This window comes from Oncorhynchus nerka, linkage group LG27 (genome assembly GCF_034236695.1).
Source record: "Oncorhynchus nerka isolate Pitt River linkage group LG27, Oner_Uvic_2.0, whole genome shotgun sequence".
Lineage (NCBI taxonomy): Eukaryota > Metazoa > Chordata > Actinopteri > Salmoniformes > Salmonidae > Oncorhynchus > Oncorhynchus nerka.
In genome coordinates this window covers 43,288,802-43,311,749 of record NC_088422.1, presented here as the reverse complement: position 1 = coordinate 43,311,749, position 22,948 = coordinate 43,288,802, and the positions used below count along the sequence as shown (strand labels likewise).

Here is a 22,948-nt window from a genome sequence, read left to right as displayed (position 1 = left end):
CCACCCCTCCCTGGCCTCTCTCTACCTCTCTTTCTATCCCTCTTTCTTTCTCTCTTTCCCTTCTTTTCAGCTAAGCCCATGTGAAATTCCCGGCACTCTACAATCCCCCCGTCTAATTAAATCTCCAGTGTATCAGGTAAGACCCCCCAATCTCCTCTCTAAATCCCCATCTCTCTCTCTCTCTCTCTCTCCTTGTCTCTAACTCATTCTCTCTCTCCACTCCAGCTCCTTCATTAAGGATGACCATCCTCCCTTCCCACCGTACCCCTGTATATACACTACATGACCAAGAGTATGTGGACACCTGCTCATCCAACATCTCATTCCAGAATCATGGGCATTAATATGGAGTTGGCTCCCGATTTGCTGCTATAACAGCCTCCACTCTTCTGGGAAGGCTTTCCACTCGATGTTGGAACATTGCTGCGGTGACTTGCATTGGGACAGGTAGCGTGCTCCTGGCATCCGCCAAACCCAGATTCGTCTGTCAAACTGCCAGATGGTGAAGAGTGATTCGTCACTAAAGAGAATGCGTTTCCACTGTTCCAGAGTCCAATGGCGGCAAACTTTACACCACTCCAGCCGACGCTTAGCATTGCGCATGGTGATCTTAGGCTTGTGTGCAACTCAATATTAGTAAGGTGTTACTAATGTGTACAGATGTAGGACCTTGATTTGAGAGAGTTTGCTTCAACAGGAAAATAATCCTGCAGCAACAGAACATGTAAATGATTATGTGGATTATAATTCATGGACATTTTTTTTGTGGGGATTGAAACATTTGTTATTAGGGCAAATCAACTCTGACATTTTAAAGTGGACATCACAAACTTTAGCAGCATTTTAAAGTCTTGAATACACCAAGTGATCAAATTAAGATCCTACATCTCTATGGACAGGTGGACACCTGATCCTAGATCGCAACTCGTACTCTGAGAGGCTTAGTGGATTCGGGTCCTGGACATGCCTTCATTCAGTTGTTAAGTTGTTCATCCCAGAAGCACACCTGGGCCTCAGACTAAATGCACTGACACATTTAGAACTGATCTGCGTGTGTGTTAGTGTGCACGAAATGTGTGTGTATATATGATTCAGTGTGTGTGTGTGTGTCTATGCGTCTGTGTGTGTGTGTGGCTATGTGTCGGCCGGAGTGGAGAAGGAATTCCAGTGTAGGGTCTGCATAGGGTAACGGAGCATGGGGAGAACCAATCCATGTCCAGACAGTATGGTTGGCCTACTACACTACACTGTCTGTCTGTCTGTCTGTCTGTCCGTCCGTCATGAATGAACAAATGAATGAATGAGAGAGAAGAGAGAGAGCTGGGGATACAGTGAGGGAGGCTGGGGATACAGTGAGGGTCGCTGGGGCTACAGTGATGGGGGTTGGGGATACAGTGAGGGGGTTGGGGACACAGTGAGGGATGCTGCGGATACAGTGAGGGAGGCTGGGGATAAAGTGATGGGTGTTGGGGATACAGTGATGGGTGTTGGGGATACAGTGATTGGGGCTGGGGATACAGTGATGGGGGTTGGGGATACAGTGATGGGGGTTGGGGATACAGTGATGGGGGCTGGGGGTACAGTGATGGGGGTTGAGGATACAGTAATGGGGGTTGGGGATACAGAGTTGAGGGTTGAGGATACAGTGATGGGGGCTGGGGGTACAGTGATGGGGTTGGTGATACAGTGATGGGGGCTGGGGGTACAGTGATGGGGTTGAGGATCCAGTGATGGGGGTTGGGGATACAGAGTGATGGGGTTGAGGATACAGTGATGGGGGCTGGGGATACAGTGATGGGGGCTGGGGATACAGTGATGGGGGTTGGGGATACAGTGATGGGGGCTGGGGATACAGTGATGGGGGCTGGGGATACAGTGAGGGAGGCTGGGGATACAGTGATGGGGGTTGGGGATACAGTGTTGGGGGTTGAGGATACAGTGATGGGGGTTGGGGATACAGTGATGGGGGCTGGGGATACAGTGATGGGGGTTGGGGATACAGTGAGGGAGACCGGGGATACAGTGAGGGAGGTTGGGGATAGAGTGATGGGGTTGGGGATACAGTAATGGGGGTTGGGGATACAGTGATGGGGGTTGGGGATACAGTGTGGGAGACTGGGGATACAGTGTTGGGGGTTGGGGATACAGTGATGGGGGTTGGGGATACAGTGATGGGGGTTGGGGATACAGTGAGGGAGGTTGGGGATACAGTAGGGAGGTTGGGGATAGAGTGATGGGGTTGGGGATACAGTGATGGGGGCTGGGGATACAGTGATGGAGACCGGGGATACAGTAGGGAGGTTGGGGATAGAGTGATGGGGGCTGGGGATACAGTGAAGGGAGGTTGGGGATAGAGTGATAGGGGCTGGGGAAAGAGTGATGGGGGCTGGGGATACAGTGAAGGGAGGTTGGGGATACAGTGAAGGGAGGTTGGGGATAGAGTGATAGGGGCTGGGGATAGAGTGATGGGGGCTGGGGATACAGTGAAGGGAGGTTGGGGATACAGTGAAGGGAGGTTGGGGATACAGTGAAGGGAGGTTGGGGATACAGTGAAGGGAGGTTGGGGATAGAGTGATGGGGGCTGGGGATACAGTGAAGGGAGGTTGGGGATACAGTGAAGGGAGGTTGGGGATACAGTGAAGGGAGGTTGGGGATACAGTGAAGGGAGGTTGGGGATACAGTGAAGGGAGGTTGGGGATAGAGTGATAGGGGCTGAGGATAGAGTGAAGGGAGGTTGGGGATACAGTGAAGGGAGGTTGGGGATAGAGTGATGGGGGCTGGGGATAGAGTGATGGGGTCTGGGGATACAGTGAAGGGAGGTTGGGGATACAGTGAAGGGAGGTTGGGGATACAGTGAAGGGAGGTTGGGGATAGAGTGATGGGGGCTGGGGTTAGAGTGATGGGGCTGGGGATACAGTGAAGGGAGGTTGGGGATACAGTGAAGGGAGGTTGGGGATAGAGTGATGGGGGCTGGGGATAGAGTGATGGGGGCTGGGGATAGAGTGAGGGAGGTTGGGGATACAGTGAGGGAGGTTGGGGATACAGTGATGGGGGCTGGGGATACAGTGAGGAGGTTGGGGATAGAGTGATAGGGGCTGGGGATAGAGTGATGGGGGCTGGGGATACAGTGAAGGGAGGTTGGGGATACAGTGATGGGGGCTGGGGATACAGTGATGGGGGCTGGGGATACAGTGAGGGAGGTTGGGGATAGAGTGATAGGGGCTGGGGATAGAGTGATGGGAGCTGGGGATACAGTGAGGGAGGTTGGGGATAGAGTGATAGGGGCTGGGGATAGAGTGATGGGGGCTGGGGATAGAGTGATGGGGGCTGGGGATAGAGTGATAGGGGCTGGGGATAGAGTGATGGGGGCTGGGGATACAGTGAGGGAGGTTGGGGATAGAGTGATAGGGGCTGGGGATAGAGTGATGGGGGCTGGGGTTACAGTGAGGGAGGTTGGGGATACAGTGATAGGGGCTGGGGATAGAGTGATAGGGGCTGGGGATAGAGTGATAGGGGCTGGGGATACAGTGAGGGAGGTTGGGGATACAGTGATAGGGGCTGGGGATAGAGTGATAGGGGCTGGGGATAGAGTGATAGGGGCTGGGGATAGAGTGATAGGGGCTGGGGATACAGTGATGGGGGCTGGGGATACAGTGATGGGGGTTGGGGATACAGTCATGGGGGCTGGGGATACAGTGATGGGGGCTGGGGATACAGTGATGGGGGCTGGGGATACAGTGATGGGGGTTGGGGATACAGTGATGGGGGTTGGGGATACAGTGAGGGAGGTTGAGGATAGAGTGATAGGGGCTGGGGGGATGAGTGATGGGGCTGGGGATACAGTGATGGGAGTTGGGGATACAGTGATGGGGGTTGGGGATACAGTATTGGGGGCTGGGAATAGAGTGATGGGGGCTGGGGATACAGTGATGGGGGCTGGGGATACAGTGATAGGGGCTGGGGATAGAGTGATAGGGGCTCGGGATAGAGTGATAGGGGCTGGGGATACAGTGATGGGGGCTGGGGATACAGTGAGGGAGGTTGGGGATAGAGTGATAGGGGCTGGGGATAGAGTGATGGGGGCTGGGGATACAGTGATGGGGGTTGGGGATACAGTGCTTGGGGCTGGGGATACAGTGATGGGGTTGGGGATACAGTGATGGGGGTTGGGGATACAGTGATGGGGGCTGGGGGTACAGTGATGGAGGTTGGGGATAGAGTGAAGGGAGGTTGGGGATACAGTGATGGGGCTGGGGATACAGTGAAGGGATATTGGGGATACAGTGATGGGGGCTGGGGATACAGTGATGGGGGTTGGGGATACAGTGATGGGGTTGGGGATACAGTGAAGGGAGGTTGGGGATACAGTGATGGGGGTTGGGGATACAGTCATGGGGGCTGGGGATACAGTGATGGGGGCTGGGGATACAGTGATGGGGGCTGGGGATACAGTGATGGGGGTTGGGGATACAGTGATGGGGGCTGGGGATACAGTGATGGGGGCTGGGGATAGAGTGATGGGGGCTGGGGATACAGTGATGGGGGCTGGGGATACAGTGATAGGGGCTGGGGATAGAGTGATAGGGGCTGGGGGTAGAGTGATAGGGGCTGGGGATACAGTGATGGGGGCTGGGGATACAGTGAGGGAGGTTGGGGATAGAGTGATAGGGGCTGGGGATAGAGTGATGGGGGCTGGGGATACAGTGATGGGGGTTGGGGATACAGTGCTTGGAGCTGGGGATACAGTGATGGGGGTTGGGGATACAGTGATGGGGGTTGGGGATACAGTGATGGGGGCTGGGGTACAGTGATGGAGGTTGGGGATAGAGTGAAGGGAGGTTGGGGATACAGTGATGGGGGCTGGGGATACAGTGAAGGGAGATTGGGGATACAGTGATGGGGGCTGGGGATACAGTGATGGGGGTTGGGGATACAGTGATGGGGGTTGGGGATACAGTGAAGGGAGGTTGGGGATACAGTGATGGGGGCTGGGGATACAGTGAGGGAGGTTGGGGATAGAGTGGGAGGCTGGGGATACAGTGGGGAGGCTGGGGATAGAGTGATGGGGGCTGGGGATACAGTGATGGGGGCTGGGGATACAGTGAGGGAGGAGGTTGGGGATAGAGTGATGGGGGCTGGGGATACAGTGAGGGAGGTTGGGGATAGAGTGATAGGGGCTGGGGATAGAGTGATGGGGGCTGGGGATACAGTGATGGGAGTTGGGGATACAGTGATGGGGTTGGGGATACAGTGATGGGGGCTGGGGATAGAGTGATGGGGGCTGGGGATACAGTGATGGGGGCTGGGGATACAGTGATAGGGGCTGGGGATAGAGTGATAGGGGCTGGGGATAGAGTGATGGGGCTGGGGATACAGTAGGGGGGTTGGGGATAGAGTGATAGGGGCTGGGGATACAGTGATGGGGGCTGGGGATACAGTGAGGGAGGTTGGGGATAGAGTGATAGGGGCTGGGGATAGAGTGATGGGGGCTGGGGATACAGTGATGGGGGGTTGGGGATACAGTGATTGGGGCTGGGGATACAGTGATGGGGGTTGGGGATACAGTGATGGGGGTTGGGGATACAGTGATGGGGGCTGGGGGTACAGTGATGGAGGTTGGGGATAGAGTGAAGGGAGGTTGGGGATACAGTGATGGGGGCTGGGGATACAGTGAAGGGAGATTGGGGATACAGTGATGGGGGCTGGGGATACAGTGATGGGGGTTGGGGATACAGTGATGGGGGTTGGGGATACAGTGAAGGGAGGTTGGGGATACAGTGATGGGGGCTGGGGATACAGTGAGGGAGGTTGGGGATAGAGTGATGGGGGCTGGGGATACAGTGAGGGAGGCTGGGGATACAGTGATGGGGGCTGGGGATACAGTGATGGGGGCTGCTGGGGTACAGTGATGGGGGCAAGGGGGTTGGGGATACAGTGATGGGGGCTGGGGATACAGTGATGGGGGGGGGTTGGGGATACAGTCATGGGGGCTGGGGATACAGTGATGGGGGCTGGGGATACAGTGATGGGGGCTGGGGATACAGTGATGGGGGTTGGGGATACAGTGATGGGGGCTGGGGATACAGTGATGGGGCTGGGGATACAGTGATGGGGGCTGGGGATACAGTGATGGGGGTTGGGGATACAGTGATGGGGGTTGGGGATACAGTGATGGGGGCTGGGGATACAGTGATGGGGGTTGGGGATACAGTGATGGGGGGTTGGGGATACAGTGATGGGGGCTGGGGTACAGTGATGGGGGCTGGGGATACAGTGATGGGGGGTTGGGGATACAGTGATGGGGGCTGGGGATACAGTGATGGGGGCTGGGGATATAGTGATAGGAGTTAGGGATAGAGTGATGGGGGTTAGGGATACAGTGAGGGAGGCTGGGGATACAGTGAGGGAGTCTGGAGACAGGGTGTGTGGGGTAGGTTGTGTTTAGCTGACAGCTGTGGCGTGCTCTCTATCAACCTAAACAGCCTGATAATAACATGTCCCATACACGTTGTGAATGAAGTGAACATGTACAGGTTTTGTATAGACTTTCTTGTTCAAGACCTAAAGCCTTTATCTCTCCTCTCCTCTCCTCTCCTCTCCTCTCCTCTCCTCTCCTCTCCTCTCCTCTCCTCTCCTCTCCTCCCCTCTCCTCTCCTCTGTTGGTATCGCTCTAGACTTTGAGAGGAGGAGAGTAGCTGAAGTCACAGAGCTTCTGCTTTGGTTTAAAGCCACATCTCCACTCGAACACCCACACACAGTGCTGGAGCTGTTTAGAGTGAAAACATTTGTGGGGTTAACAGGGAACGTCAGGGCAACATTTCTTTCAGCGTGAGCAGAAAAATACGAGCAGGCTGTGCTGTTATTCTGCAGTCTTCTGGCACTGCTTTGTTTGGGGAAAAAATACCCCACACTTCAAATGGCCTGAGACAGATCCTGAGAGCAGCGTGAACCAGAGGAGGGGAGGAGAGAAGGACGGGTTAGTGTGTGGGTGTGTGCACTCTCACTCCCTGGCACGTCATCGTTGACCCCCATGATTATAAGGTCAGGGAGCAGGGCAGTGTGTGTGTGTGTGTGTGTGTCTGTGTGTTTTTTCGGACCACATGGGTGGAGGTGGCCCGCTTAAAGGGATAGATCACCCACATTAAAAAGCTACCTCATTTAAAGGGATACTTCAGGGTTTTACAATTTTATGTTTCTGCGTGCAGTTTGAATGAAGTTGCTAACTAGCGTTAGCACAATTGCTAATTAGCCTTAAAGCTAATGACTGCAAGTCTATAGTAATTGCTAGTATGCTAGTAGATACCATAGACTAGGGTTTCCCAAAGTCGGTCCTTGTTTTTTTGCCCTAGCACTCACTACACAGCTGATTAAAAATCAACTAAAACAAGCTTAGGGGGGAAAAAACTAAACGTGCAGTCATTGCCAAAACCCTGAAGTATCCCTTTAATGGCTACCTAGACAGTAGTCTGCAGATGTAGCATATTCAGTGTTCCAATATGCTTAGCACTTAGTAATAGGAACTCTGGCTCACCTCTGCTTTTCTCATCCTATAGAAAGGTAGGAATGACTAATGTTCTCATTTGTGTGCCCACACAAACATGCACGCACACGCGCACACACACGCACATGCACACACACACAATGTGTCACTTTTAATTTCCACTCCCCCCCATCCCATCAGCCTTGTAAATGTCTGGAGAGCCCAGTTAAACTAGCTGTAGGAGATTACAAAAACCAGAAGACTTTCCAGCTCTCTCTTTTCCTCTCTCTCTCTTTCTCACACTCTCTCTGTCTGTCTCTCTCACCCCTCATCCCTCTCCTCTCTTCCTCTCCTCTCTTCCTCTCTGCCCTTCACCACTCTCTCCTGCCCTTGAGTTTCCTCTAAGACCGTCAACTACAGCAGGATTGAAGTGTGTGTGTGTGTGTGTGTGAGAGAGAGAGAGACAGGAAGAGAGAGGAGGAGATGAGGTATACTGTTGTAACAAGGCTTGAGGCAAGACTTGAAAATAAAAGAGAGAGAGGGAAGGGTAGAAAGGGGATGGAGGAGTTGAAAATTGATGGCGGGAAAAGCGGACTTTTACGGATGAGTGGTGTTTCAGGTAGATTCCTGTGTGACAGAAAAGGCTCTACTGATACCAAGACGCCACACCACAGAGCGAGAAAGCGAGAGAGAGAGAGAGAGAGAGAGAGAGAATGAGTCTGCATGAGTGTGTGTGTGTGTGTGTGTGTGTGTGTGTGTGTGTGTGTGTGTGTGTCTGTGTCCCGCTCACCTGACGATGAAGTCAAACTCGGAGCCTGCTAGCATGAGGACTCCTAGTAGAGTAGAGAAGGCTCCGTCCAAAACCGGAGCAAACATATGTTCTAACGCCAGCACTGCCCGCCTGTTACGGTCCCCTATCGCTGTGAGGAATGCCTGAAACACACACACACACACACACACACACACACACACACACACACACACACACACACACACACACACACACACACACTTTACTCAGACAAACAATCTTGTCATTTAGAAAAGCACAATCCACTTTCTGCGTGTGTACGCGTGTATACGCGTGTGTGTGTGTGCACATGTGTGCGTGTGTGTGTGTGTGTGTACTCACCAGAGCCACATGGACAGTAAACTCTACTCCGATGCCCACAGAGGCGATGAGGATGACCACAGGAACAGCACTGAGCTTGATCCCTATCAGCCCCATCATACCAAACAGCTCCACGGTCATCAGAGAGAGGACCAGGACCTGAAACAGACAGACCGCAACACCATTAATAACCATTAGTGACCATGTACAGTTCTAACCCAGAGAACGACCCCAGCGTGAACCCAAACAGCTCCTCGGTCATCAGAGACAGGGCCAGGATACAGAGAGTCAGGACCCCCAACATGACCGTTAATGACTGTTCTATTCTATGGTGAGAATAAACAGGAACCCGCCCATCAAGCATGAACTGGTACAGAAAGTACGGAGAGAGACTTAAGTTGAATGTGTGTGTGCGCGCGTGTGTGTGTGTGTAGGTAAGTGTATATTTTTGGTTTTTACTATCCTTGTCGGGGCGAGAAACCCTCACAAGGACAGTAAAACAAGGACAATTCTGACAATTGGGGACATTTCGCCGGTCCCCAAAAGGAAAAAAGCTATTTTAGAGTTAGGGGTTAGGTTTAGTGTTAGGGTTACAATTAGGGGTTAGGTTTAGTGTTACAATTAGGGGTTAGGTTTAGTGTTAGGGTTACAATTAGGGGTTAGGTTTAGTGTTCGGGTAACAATTAGGGTTAGAATTAGGGGTTAGGTTTAGTGTTAGGGTTACAATTAGGGTTACAATTAGGGGTTAGGTTTAGTGTTACAATTAGGGGTTAGGTTTAGTGTTAGGGTTACAATTAGGGGTTAGGTTTAGTGTTACAATTAGGGGTTAGGTTTAGTGTTAGGGTTACAATTAGGGTTAGAATTAGGGGTTAGGTTTAGTGTTAGGGTTACAATTAGGGGTTAGGTTTAGTGTTAGGGTTACAATTAGGGGTTAGGTTTAGTGTTCGGGTAACAATTAGGGTTAGAATTAGGGGTTAGGTTTAGTGTTAGGGTTACAATTAGGGATAGAATTAGGGGTTAGGTTTAGTGTTAGGGTTACAATTAGGGTTAGAATTAGGGGTTAGGTTTAGTGTTAGGGTTACAATTAGGGTTAGAATTAGGGGTTAGGTCAAGGTCAGGGTGTTGAGTTTAAGGTTAGGGTTAGGTTAAGGGTTAGGTTAAGGGGTTAGGGAAAATAGGATTTTGAATAAGAATCAATTGTTTGGTCTTCATAAGGATAGTAAAACAAATGTGTGCGTGCTTGTGTGTGTGTGTGTGTGTGTGTGTGTGTGTGTGTGTGTGTGTGTGTGTGTGTGTGTGTGTGTGTGTGTGTGCGGAGCTCTGTAGATTTGTGATGTACTATTATCAGTTGACAGCTCTCAGGTTACAGGGGGGCCCCAGCCCTTTGAAGATGGCTGTGGTGGGTAGAGGATGGAACGCCTGTGTGTGTGTGTGTATGTGTGTGTATGTGTGTGTGTGTGTGTGTGTGTGTCCTTGGGCTAAGGAGGGGGGTGTACGGTAGGATACTGGTGGCCTGGTCTGGACAAAGCAAATGGTTCAACTTGAAGCGATGCCATAACTAGTTCTTCCATCTGTCTTGTAAAGCCAGGGGACGAACACGAGGTCCCCCGCCCTGCTTTAGAGGGCGCAGGTAGCCCAAACACTGCCTGTCGTAAAAACACCACCAGGTGGAGAGACAGACCAGGGCTGTGTGAGTGTGTGTTTATATGTGTGAGTGTGTGTTTATATGTGTTTATATGTGTGAGTGTGTGTTTATATGTGTGAGTGTATGTGTTTATATGTGTGAGTGTATGTGTTTATATGTGTTTATATGTGTTTATATGTGTTTATATGTGTTTATATGTGTTTATATGTGTTTATATGTGTGAGTGTATGTGCTTATATGTGTTTATATGTGTTTATATGTGTTTATATGTGCTTATATGTGTGAGTGTATGTGTTTATATGTGTGAGTGTATGTGCTTATATGTGTTTATATGTGTTTATATGTGTTTATATGTGTTTATATGTGTTTATATGTGTTTATATGTGTTTATATGTGTGAGTGTATGTGCTTATATGTGTTTATATGTGTTTATATGTGTGAGTGTATGTGTTTATATGTGTTTATATGTGTGAGTGTATGTGTTTATATGTGTTTATATGTGTGAGTGTATGTGTTTATATGTGTTTATATGTGTGAGTGTATGTGTTTATATATGTTTATATGTGTTTATATGTGTGAGTGTTTGTGTTTATATGTGTTTATATGTCTGAGTGTATGTGTTTATATGTGTTTATATGTGTTTATATGTGTTTATATGTGTTTATATGTGTTTATATGTGTTTATATGTGTGAGTGTTTGTGTTAATATGTGTTTATATGTGTTTATATGTGTGAGTGTATGTGCTTATATGTGTTTATATGTGTGTATGTGTGTGAGTGTATGTGCTTATATGTGTTTATATGTGTGTATGTGTGTGAGTGTATGTGTTTATATGTGTTTATATGTGTGAGTGTATGTGTTTATATGTGTTAATATGTGTTTATATGTGTTTATATGTGTGAGTGTATGTGTTTATATGTGTTAATATGTGTTTCTATGTGTTTATATGTGTGAGTGTATGTGTTTATATGTGTTTATATGTGTTTATATGTGTGAGTGTATGTGTTTATATGTGTTTATATGTGTGAGTGTATGTGCTTATATGTGTTTATATGCGTGTATGTGTGTGAGTGTATGTGTTTATATGTGTGAGTGTATGTTCTTATATGTGTTTATATGTGTGAGTGTATGTTCTTATATGTGTTTATATGTGTGAGTGTATGTGTTTATATGTGTGAGTGTATGTGTTTATATGTGTGAGTGTATGTGCTTATATGTGTTTATATGTGTGTATGTGTGTGAGTGTTGTGTGTTTATATTTAGTTATGTGTTTATATGTGTTATAATTATGTGTGTGAGTGTATGTGTTTATATGTGTGAGTGTATGTTCTTATATGTGTTTATATGTGTGTATGTGTGTGAGTGTGTGTGTTTATATGTGTGAGTGTATGTGTTTATATGTGTGAGTGTATGTGTTTATATGTGTGAGTGTATGTTCTTATATGTGTTTATATGTGTGTATGTGTGTGAGTGTGTGTGTTTATATGTGTGAGTGTATGTGTTTATATGTGTTTATATGTGTGTATGTGTGTGAGTGTGTGTGTTTATATGTGTTTATATGTGTTATGTTTGAGTGTGTGTGTTTATAATGTAGTGTATGTGTTTATATGTGTTTATATGTGTTTATATGTGTGTATGTGTGTGAGTGTATGTGTTTATATGTGTTTATATGTGTGTATGTGTGTATGTGTTGAGTGTATGTGTTTATATGTGTTTATATGTGTGTATGTGTGTGAGTGTGTGTGTTTATATGTGTTTATATGTGTGTATGTGAGTGTTGTGTTTATATGTGTGAGTGTTTGTGTTTATATGTGTTTATATGTGTGAGTGTATGTGTTTATATGTGTGAGTGTATGTGTTTATATGTGTTTATATGTGTGAGTGTATGTTCTTATATGTGTTTATATGTGTGTATGTGTGTGAGTGTATGTGTTTATATGTGTGAGTGTATGTGTTTATATGTGTTTATATGTGTGTATGTGTGTATGTGTGTGAGTGTATGTGTTTATATGTGTTTATATGTGTGTATGTGTGTGAGTGTGTGTGTTTATATGTGTTTATATGTGTGTATGTGTGTGAGTGTGTGTGTTTATATGTGTGAGTGTATGTGTTTATATGTGTTTATATGTGTTTATATGTGTGTATGTGTGTGAGTGTATGTGTTTATATGTGTTTATATGTGTGTATGTGTGTATGTGTGTGAGTGTATGTGTTTATATGTGTTTATATGTGTTTATATGTGTTTATATGTGTGTATGTGTGTATGTGTGTGAGTGTATGTGTTTATATGTGTTTATATGTGTTTATATGTGTGTATGTGTGTGTTTATATGTGTTTATATGTGTTTATATGTGTTTATATGTGTGAGTGTATGTGTTTATATGTGTGAGTGTATGTGTTTATATGTGTGAGTGTATGTGTTTATATGTGTTTATATGTGTGAGTGTATGTGTTTATATGTGTTTATATGTGTTTATATGTGTTTATATGTGTGAGTGTATGTGTTTATATGTGTTTATATGTGTGTATGTGTGTGAGTGTGTGTGTTTATATGTGTGAGTGTATGGGTTTATATGTGTGAGTGTATGTGTTTATATGTGTGAGTGTATGTGTTTATATGTGTTTATATGTGTTTATATGTGTTTATATGTGTTTATATGTGTTTATATGTGTGAGTGTATGTGTTTATATGTGTGAGTGTATGTGTTTATATGTGTTTATATGTGTGAGTGTATGTGTTTATATGTGTGAGTGTATGTGTTTATATGTGTTTATATGTGTTTATATGTGTTTATATGTGTTTATATGTGTTTATATGTGTGAGTGTGTGTGTTTATATGTGTGAGTGTATGTGTTTATATGTGTTTATATGTGTTTATATGTGTTTATATGTGTTTATATGTGTTTATATGTGTTTATATGTGTTTCTATGTGTTTATATGTGTGAGTGTATGTGTTTATATGTGTTTATATGTGTTTATATGTGTGAGTGTATGTGTTTATATGTGTTTATATGTGTTTATATGTGTTTATATGTGTTTATATGTGTGAGTGTATGTGTTTATATGTGTGAGTGTATGTGTTTATATGTGTTTATATGTGTGAGTGTATGTGTTTATATGTGTGAGTGTATGTGTTTATATGTGTTTATATGTGTTTATATGTGTTTATATGTGTTTATATGTGTTTATATGTGTGAGTGTGTGTGTTTATATGTGTGAGTGTATGTGTTTATATGTGTTTATATGTGTTTATATGTGTTTATATGTGTTTATATGTGTTTATATGTGTTTATATGTGTTTCTATGTGTTTATATGTGTGAGTGTATGTGTTTATATGTGTTTATATGTGTTTATATGTGTGAGTGTATGTGTTTATATGTGTTTATATGTGTTTATATGTGTTTATATGTGTTTATATGTGTGAGTGTATGTGTTTATATGTGTTTATATGTGTGAGTGTATGTGTTTATATGTGCTTATATGTGTTTATATGTGTGAGTGTATGTGTTTATATGTGTGAGTGTATGTGTTTATATGTGTTTATATGTGTTTATATGTGTTTATATGTGCTTATATGTGCTTATATGTGTTTATATGTGTTTATATGTGTGAGTGTATGTGTTTATATGTGTTTATATGTGTGAGTGTATGTGTTTATATGTGTTTATATGTGTGAGTGTATGTGCTTATATGTGTTTATATGTGTGAGAGTATGTGTTTATATGTGTTTATATGCGTGAGAGTATGTGTTCATATGTGTTTCTATGTGTGAGAGTATGTGTTCATATGTGTTTCTATGTGTGAGAGTATGTGTTCATATGTGTTTCTATGTGTGAGAGTATGTGTTCATATGTGTTTCTATGTGTGAGAGTATGTGTTTATATGTGTTTATATGTGTGAGTGTATGTGTTTATATGTGTTTATATGTGTGAGTGTATGTGTTTATATGTGTGAGTGTATGTGTTTATATGTGTTTATATGTGTGAGTGTATGTGTTCATATGTGTTTCTATGTGTGAGAGTATGTGTTCATATGTGTGAGTGTATGTGCTTATATGTGTTTATATGTGTGAGTGTATGTGTTTATATGTGTGAGTGTATGTTCTTATATGTGTTTATATGTGTGAGTGTATGTGCTTATATGTGTTTATATGTGTGTATGTGTGTGTTTATATGTGTGTGAGTGTGTGTGTTTATATGTGTGAGTGTATGTGTTTATATGTGTTTATATGTGTGAGTGTATGTGTTTATATGTGTTTCTATGTGTGAGTGTATGTGTTTATATGTGTTTATATGTGTGAGTGTATGTGTTTATATGTGTTTATATGCGTGAGAGTATGTGTTCATATGTGTTTCTATGTGTGAGAGTATGTGTTCATATGTGTTTCTATGTGTGAGAGTATGTGTTCATATGTGTTTCTATGTGTGAGAGTATGTGTTCATATGTGTTTCTATGTGTGAGAGTATGTGTTCATATGTGTTTCTATGTGTGAGAGTATGTGTTCATATGTGTGTATCCTTGGAAACTCCTACATTACACAGAAAAAGGGGTGTTTTTAAAAAAGAGTGGGAGTCGCCTCGGTAACTTGTGTCCTATCCCCATTTATTTGAAGTCAGTGTTTGGGAGAGACAGAGTAGACTAAACAGCACAAGATAAACACTGGGTCAAGACTGGGCTAAACACACAGCAGCCTGATCTCCTCTCCTCCACACCCCATCTCTCCACTCCTCTCTTCAGCTCCCCCTTTCTCCTCTCCTCCCTTCTCTCTCCTCCACTCCTCCCTGCCCTCCTGCCTCTCCTCTCCACACTCCTACAGCCGCACAGTGGACGGGAGTGAAGTTTCTTTCAACGGACGGATTGGAACATGCTGTATTAAGGGATTGTTTGGAGAGTAGCTTTCCATCTTTTAGCTCGGTTTTAGAGGATTTTAATCTTACAGGCTGATGAAATTGACTTCATTCCAAACATACTGATGCATAATATCAACACAAATGCTGCCAATATATCCAATGCAAGAGGAATGCGGCTTTCGAATGTGCCTTGTGTGTGCCGGCGTGCGTGCATCGTGTGTGTCGCCGTGTCTGTGTGTGTACTCACGATGATACCGGCGGTCCAGGGGTTGAGCAGGAAGAGGGCACAGACGAGGAAGGTGCAGGCTAGCACCACGCTGATGGAGAGCAGCAGCCAGTGTCTGAGGCCTACGTACTGCTCCCAGAAGAGGAAGGGGTAGCCGTTGGGGTAGCTGGGCAGGCCCTGGCGGCTGTAGTTACTGCAGATGGCCCGCACCGACTCGATGGCCTCCACAAACTGGGGGGTCTCGCGGAGCCCGTTGAGGTAGAAGGGAAACTGTGCGTATTCGATGGGCTCGGCGGCAGGAACTAGACAGAGATAGAGAAGTGTGGTTGGGGGGGTACAGTTCAAACAAGTGCACTATTCGACAGTTCACTTCCACCTCTTTATAGAAATTAACTGGGACTGGCTGGTGGGCAGAGCTGAAGCTTGGGCCCATGAGCCTTGGTGGGGGGCTGGCATGGTGTGTGTGTGTGTGGGGGGGTAGGTAGGAACAGAGCTCCATTCTCTCCAGTCTCAGCCTAATGATAGGCTATCAGCCCCAGACACACAGCAGAGTGTCAGGCCTGACGTTGATCCGCTGTAATTACAACGTCTGAATCACCACCATTACCCCACCCTCTCTCTCACACCCACACACACACACACACAGCCGCACTCAAACATGTAGACACACACTCGTACCTGTCTGTCAAACAGGGAAAGCCTAGACAGCTATACAGTTGACTATGACACACACCACATTTGATTTGCAGTGACTATTGGAACACTGCCAAAACACATGTTCTAGAAAGGTTCGGACTCACGTAAAATGTTTTGTTTGTTTTGCCTTTATTTAACTAGGAAAGTCAGTTAAGAACAAATTCTTATTCACAATGGCGGCCGACACCGGCCAAACCCAGACGACACTGGGCCAATTGTGCGCCGCCCTATGGGGCTCCCAATCACGTCCGGTTGTGATACAGCCTGGATTTGAACCAGGTTGTCTGTAGTGACACCTCTGGCACTGAGATGCAGTGCCTTAGACTGCTGCGCCACTCGGGAGCCCCAAAATGTCATTTAATGTGCTCTCTCCTTCCCTTCACCCACCATACCCCACTAAAATATCCATTCCAGATTGTTTTACAAAGTATTATTTTCCAAAAACGTATGTTTGATCGAAACATTCCAAAAATGAGAACCGTAAAGACTCTCTGTGGTGTGTGTGTTCCAGTGGCTGGAGGGTTAGACAGCACCACTTGCTAACATGGTTTGGCCTATTATAATCTCCACTATAAATTTCCATTAGGACTGGGAGTTGGAGGTCTGCCAACATAGCTCTGCTTCAGGGGGTTCCTGCACAGCCAAGCTTTCTACGCTGCTTAGCCAATCCCATTTACACTCACTGCTTGTTATCCAATCACATCTCCTCCCTGTAATGCACTTCCTGCTTGTTATCCAATCGTCTATCCCACCCAAGCCTTTGCTTGTTAACCAATCCTATTTCTCTGTGTGTGTGTGTGTGTGTGTGTGTGTGTGTGTGTGTGTGTGTGTGTGTGTGTGTGTGTGTGTGTGTGTGCGCGTGCATGTATGTATGTGCGTATGTGTGTAATACTTAGAGGCCTGTGGTGGTAAGAGTTATCGCATTCACCACAGGCACCATTAGAGTACCACAGCGTGCTATTCCCTGCCCCTCAGCACTGCAAACCAAGCCATCACACACACGCACACAGTATACTGTAAACCAGAGATCATCAACTAGATTCAGCCACAGGCCGATTGTTTTCTGGAGCAGAAAATAATTTGTGTACGGCAAATTGACCGCAAGAAGCCCAAACAGATATAATGTTTGACTAAAACATTTATAACTTCAAACCTTGTTTACATTTGTATATGATCGCGTGTCTCTTTATTATGCGTGGGTATCGGCCTACATGGAAACAGATTTCTTAAATGAAAATCTCTTGGAGCTGATTTACAGTTTTTTTTAACCGTCTTTTATGTCCAAAGATGAAAATTCCCCTCATAAATTGCTTCGAAAACTTGGGAGGCCAAATAAAACACAGTTGGGGAACCCTGCTGTAAACAGTACAACTACCTCAGTTACAACCAGAAAGAAGAGAAGGGTCAGTAACTCCACAGATGGTATTATAAACAGGTATTCTAACATAACCGGCCTACGGAATGGTTGAGCAGGAGAGGTCAAAATGGAACGCTCGAGGAGAAATTGCCCACAGAACAGTTAGGACACAAAACATAACAAGTAGTGTCTAAATGCCTTTAGAGGTAACAATCGAGTGTCAACTCTAGAGGTACAAATCTAGCGTCAACTCTAGAGGTACAAATCTAGCGTCAACTCTAGGGGTACAAATCTAGCGTCAACTCTAGAGGTACAAATCTAGCATCAACTCTAGAGGTACAAATCTAGCGTCAACTCTAGAGGTACAAATCTAGCGTCAACTCTAGGGGTACAAATCTAGCGTCAACTCTAGAGGTACAAATCTAGCATCAACTCTAGAGTTACAAATCTAGCGTCAACTCTAGGGGTACAAATCTAGCGTCAACTCTAGGGGTACAAATCTAGCGTCAACTCTAGAGGTACAAATCTAGCGTCAACTCTAGAGGTACAAATCTAACGTCAACTCTAGGGGTACAAATCTAGCGTCAACTCTAGAGGTACAAATCTAGCGTCAACTCTAGAGGTACAAATCTAACGTCAACTCTAGAGGTACAAATCTAGCGTCAACTCTAGGGGTACAAATCTAGCGTCAGTCAACTCTAGAGGTACAAATCTAGCGTCAACTCTAGGGGTACAAATCTAGCGTCAACTCTAGAGGTACAAATCTAGCGTCAACTCTAGAGGTACAAATCTAGCGTCAACTCTAGAGGTACAAATCTAGCGTCAACTCTAGAGGTACAAATCTAACGGCAACTCTAGGGGTACAAATCTAGCGTCAACTCTAGAGGTACAAATCTAGCGTCAACTCTAGAGGTACAAATCTAGCGTCAACTCTAGGGGTACAAATCTAGCGTCAACTCTAGAGGTACAAATCTAGCGTCAACTCTAGAGGTACAAATCTAGCGTCAACTCTAGGGGTACAAATCTAGCGTCAACGAGAGAAGTAGCTCCTGCACACTTCTTACATTCAGTCCCAATCGGTTTTAATTGAATTGCTAAATCAGTAGGCCAGAGTGCCAAAGAATTATTGAGAGCAAATAATGTATGTCTCATATAACTGGCCGTTGAGAGGCCTTTGTGATAGTGAAGTGTGCTGTGGATTGGTCACTCACTGCTGAGGCGTGTCTCGGGCATGGAGTCTGTGCGGTCGTGGAGCCACTCCGGGGGGTGTGGCCGTATGTTGGCCTGCGAGGCTGCGTACGCCACCGGGTCGTTGCTGACCCACGCCGTCAGGTAGATGTAAAACGCCCCCGGGTTGATGATGCCATCCGCATCCACCAAGCGCTGCCTCGTCAGCTAGAGGGGGAGACAAGGAGACAATAGTTCATCATTTGAAAAGAAGGATAGAGGAAGAGGGAAAGAGAGGGGGCGGGAGGACAAGGGAGAAAGAAAGAGAGGAGGTGAGGGATAGTGTGTGTGATATTGATGGTTACAGATATTAGATCTTAATTTGAGCCCGTTTGCTACAGCAGGAAAAAAACTCCTGCAGAAACAGGAAATGTGAATTATTATGTGGATAATAATTTATGGACGTTATTTTGTAGGGGCTGGTACAGTTTTCATTAGGGCAAATAGTGTCTGGCATTTTAAAGTGGAATTTACAACATTTAGAACATTTACATTTACATTTAAGTCATTTAGCAGACGCTCTTATCCAGAGCGACTTACAAATTGGTGCGTTCACCTTATGACATCCAGTGGAACTGCCACTTTAGAAGCCTTTATAAAATGTGAATAAATTCTCAGCAACAAATTTGTGATCAAATGAAGATCCTACATCTATAGAAACGGACTGGCATTGTAGAAACGATGTTGACCCAAAACATTGTCTATATGAACTGGCCGCAGAAATCCTGTTTATAACCGTGCGTGAGCATGAGAAAGCGGGCCGGCTTTGAAAAATAAGCGAAAACTATTTCTCCCTCTCTCCAACCCAAAGAAAAGTAAACAGTCAAACACTGGTGCCTTCTGACATTTCCCGTACTTCTCGCTGAACTTCCCAGAATTATTAGGCCTACATGGAAAATGGAAATGTCAAATCAGCTTTCAGGCGGTCAGATGTGCTAGTCTCCTGAGAAAAAAAAGCATGCAGGTAATGTGTTGGGATCAGCTTTCCTCTCCAACAGAATTAGCCAGGAAAGGCTAGCTCACACAGACCTGATACAGCTTCCTACCTCCTAGTCCTCTGAGAGCTAACTAGCTTCCCTCTCTACTTTTTTCTCACATTGCTAACTAATTCCCTATACAGAACTAGCTGGTTACCTCACCTCCACAACAGGGCTGGCTAATAGCTACCCTCCCTGTTGGGGCTATAGCTGGCTCCCTCCCATGTGAGAACGGGAGGCCTTGGTATCTAGCTCCTGAAAGTCACAGCCATTACTGCACACCACTTCATCACATCAAACTAGCGAGCTCATTTCTCTTACAACTAACTCTATTCACAAATAGAAGAAGCTAGCTAGCTTCCCGCAGCGCTAACTAGCCCCCTCTCAGGACCCTCTGAGGGCTGTAGCCCCCTCCCCTTTGAGAGCGGGTGGGGGGGTAGCTAGCTACCTCCATTTCTGCACACCGCTCTATGCCACTCGCCCTTCTCAGTACAATAAATCCCTCGTTCACAGAGGCAGTGTTAGGGGAGAGGGAGATGAGGGGGAGTCATGGGGGTAGGTAGGGGGAGGTGTGGAGGGGGGAGGGAAAAATTGCTTGAGTTAGTTAGCGTAACAATAAAAAAATTGGCCGGGGTCCCTGTGCGCGTCTGTGTGCAGTTAACCTCGCTGTTAACACTGAAGGAAATGCCACCCAGCAAATGGAGTAGAGCTATAAAAATAACACAGCATCTGTACAAATGTTGCTCGTGCTTGCTTCTCCTGACCCCTACGGATACCCAGAATGCCCTGCACCACAGTCGGATCCGGACCGAGAAGAAAAGGGCTCTTGATAGCAGTAGCAAAGGCAGCCTCTCTCTCTCTCCCACTTTCCCTTGCTTGCTCCCTTTCCCTCTCCTTTCCAACCTCATTTCCCTCTCCTTTCCAACCTCATTTCCCTCTCCTTTCCAACCTCATTTCCCTCTCCTTTCCAACCTCATTTCCCTCTCCTTTTCAACCTCATTTCCCTCTCCTTTCCAACCTCATTTCCCTCTCCTTTCCAACCTCATTTCCCTCTCCTTTCCAACCTCATTTCCCTCTCTCTCTATTTCTCTCACCCTTTTGCCTCTCTTTTACTTTCCCTATTCCTCTCTTTCCCTCATCCTCTCTCTCCTTTCCTTTCCTCTCCTCACCTTTTCGTTCTCTCTCTTCTCCTCCCCTTTGTCGTTCTCTCTCATCTCCTCACCTTTTCGTTCTCTCTCTTCTCCTCACTTTTTTGTTCTCTCTCTTCTCCTCACCTTGTCATTCTCTCTCTTCTCCTCACCTTTTCGTTCTCTCTCTTTGCCTCTCTCTCTCTCTCTCAGAAACACACACATTGCCAACTTTCATATAATTCCCTTGGCCATAAGGAACGAATGACCGTCCAGTGCTGGGAGAAAAGTTAGCAGAAAGACATCAAAGGGAAAATGCCTCCCCAGAAAGCTGTGGTGTGGCATATCAAAATAAAACATCTAGCTTTGCAATTTGCCAGGGTTGGAAAATATCTGTTCTTAATTTGACATGGAAAAAAATACAGCTACTACTGTACAGTATACACTTTGACACAAAAAACGTACTCTCTCTCTCACACGCACACACGCACGCACGCACACCCACACACATGCACACCCACACACACCCTCGCACACCCATACACCCACACACACACACACACCCTCGCACACCCATACACACACACACACGCGCGCACACCCATACACCCACACACACACACCCTCGCACACCCATACACACACACACACACACACGCGCGCGCGCGCACCCACACAGTGTTGACTCAAAGAGATCACGTGCTTCAGCTCCACTCCACTCATTGAAAGGGGACACGGCAGCAGAGCACAGAGAAAATAATAAGAGGGACGGGAGGGAAGAGAGAGAGAAGAGCGCGGGAGAGAGAGGGAGAGAAAACCTAGAAAGAGAGAGGGAGGGAGAGGAAAAGACAGAAGAGTGAGAGAAAGAGAGAGACGGGGAGAGAGAGAGAGTTGAATTCCAAAGGTCTGTCTTGCATTAAGCAGCAGGATACGCAACCACTGTATGTCTTCAAGCTGTCACGGGAAGCCCATGGAGCACGGCTGGCGGCCCATCGCCCTGCAGCCAGCTCCGCTTCCCTCACAGGCACAGGAAGTGACATCATAGGGCCGCCCGCACACCAGCAGGCCTCCCAGGCCCGGGCTGTTTCGTGATATCTATGCTAGTGGTTTACCAACAACCAACAAAAGGCAAAAACCCATCCAACTAACAGAACAACATCTCTAGCAGACCCACCATTGCGTCGCTGTCTGATGAAAACCTTGTAACTCCATTTTTGCCCACATGTTTATTTTTTATTTCTTGAAAGCAGTAACTCCTGTCAATGTACTCTGAACATTTCATGATTCAAGAAGCAAGAAAATGAATTGAAAATAGCTTCTGACGTTTCAAAATTGTATTTTCATAAATGGTAATTTTTTTCAATTTCCTGAGAAGTTTCTGTTTTTTTTTTATATAAGAGGTTTACATCAGACAGCGATGATTTGGGAGATACTGCTAGGCTACACTATTAGCCAGATAGTGGAGGATCTAGGGTACACTTCAATGATTCATCATACACACTCACCAACACACACACACATACCTTCAGACTCCAGGGGGGGCATGATAATGTCATCTATCTTCCTCTGTCTGGCGGCTTACTATCACACCTAGCCTTAACTAGAAACACTGTGAAAGTGTTCAACTGTATTATCTGATGCAAAAGGGAACACAAACACATGCACACACACCATGGTTAGAGTTGGGTATCTCTATCCTGTAGCTAGCAGCAAATGGGACAAACGGTTTGAATGAAGAGTTAATAGCTTTTTCAGAGACGGGTTGCAGCCCCGGCGAGGGCTTTAAATTCCTGGGCTTGGTAAAGTCATCAGAGAGCGAGAGAGAGAGAGAGAGAGAGAGAGAGAGAGAGAGAGAGAGAGAGAGAGAGAGAGAGAGAGAGAGAGAGAGCCCTGTTTATAAGCCAGGTGTGGCTTTCCTAGGCCCAGCCACAGACCTCCACTCACATGTACACCCACAAAGGACAAAATGGCCTCTGTGTCACTCAGTATCCCATTCTCCAAGGCTTCATCAAATCCAGTGTTGTACAATCCTACTGTACCACTGCGACATTCGAGGACAAGAGATGAGAAGGACAGGATAAGAAGGCCACAGAGCATCATCAAGCATTCAAATAGTTCTGCTTCAGTCAGATAGTGTACTCCTCAATGCCTTTCATGCTCGCTTCGAGGCAAGCAACACTAAAGCATGCACGAGAGCACCAGCTGTTCTGGATGACTGTGCGATAATGCTCTTGGTAGTCGATGTGAA

The 22,948-nt window shown here is 45.9% G+C and overlaps 1 protein-coding gene across 1 annotated transcript in view; it reads right to left on the bottom strand.

Annotated features, from left to right (window-relative positions):
- Positions 1-22,948, bottom strand: part of ptch1 (patched 1) — an 83,726-nt gene that overhangs the window by 6,611 nt on the left and 54,167 nt on the right. The window contains exons 17-20 of the mRNA XM_029638289.2: positions 18,581-18,764; positions 15,338-15,618; positions 8,613-8,750; positions 8,271-8,413 (exon numbers count right to left, since the gene is read on the bottom strand). Coding sequence (XP_029494149.2) covers positions 8,271-8,413; positions 8,613-8,750; positions 15,338-15,618; positions 18,581-18,764 — 746 coding nt within the window. The remainder of the gene's footprint in view (positions 1-8,270; positions 8,414-8,612; positions 8,751-15,337; positions 15,619-18,580; positions 18,765-22,948) is intronic.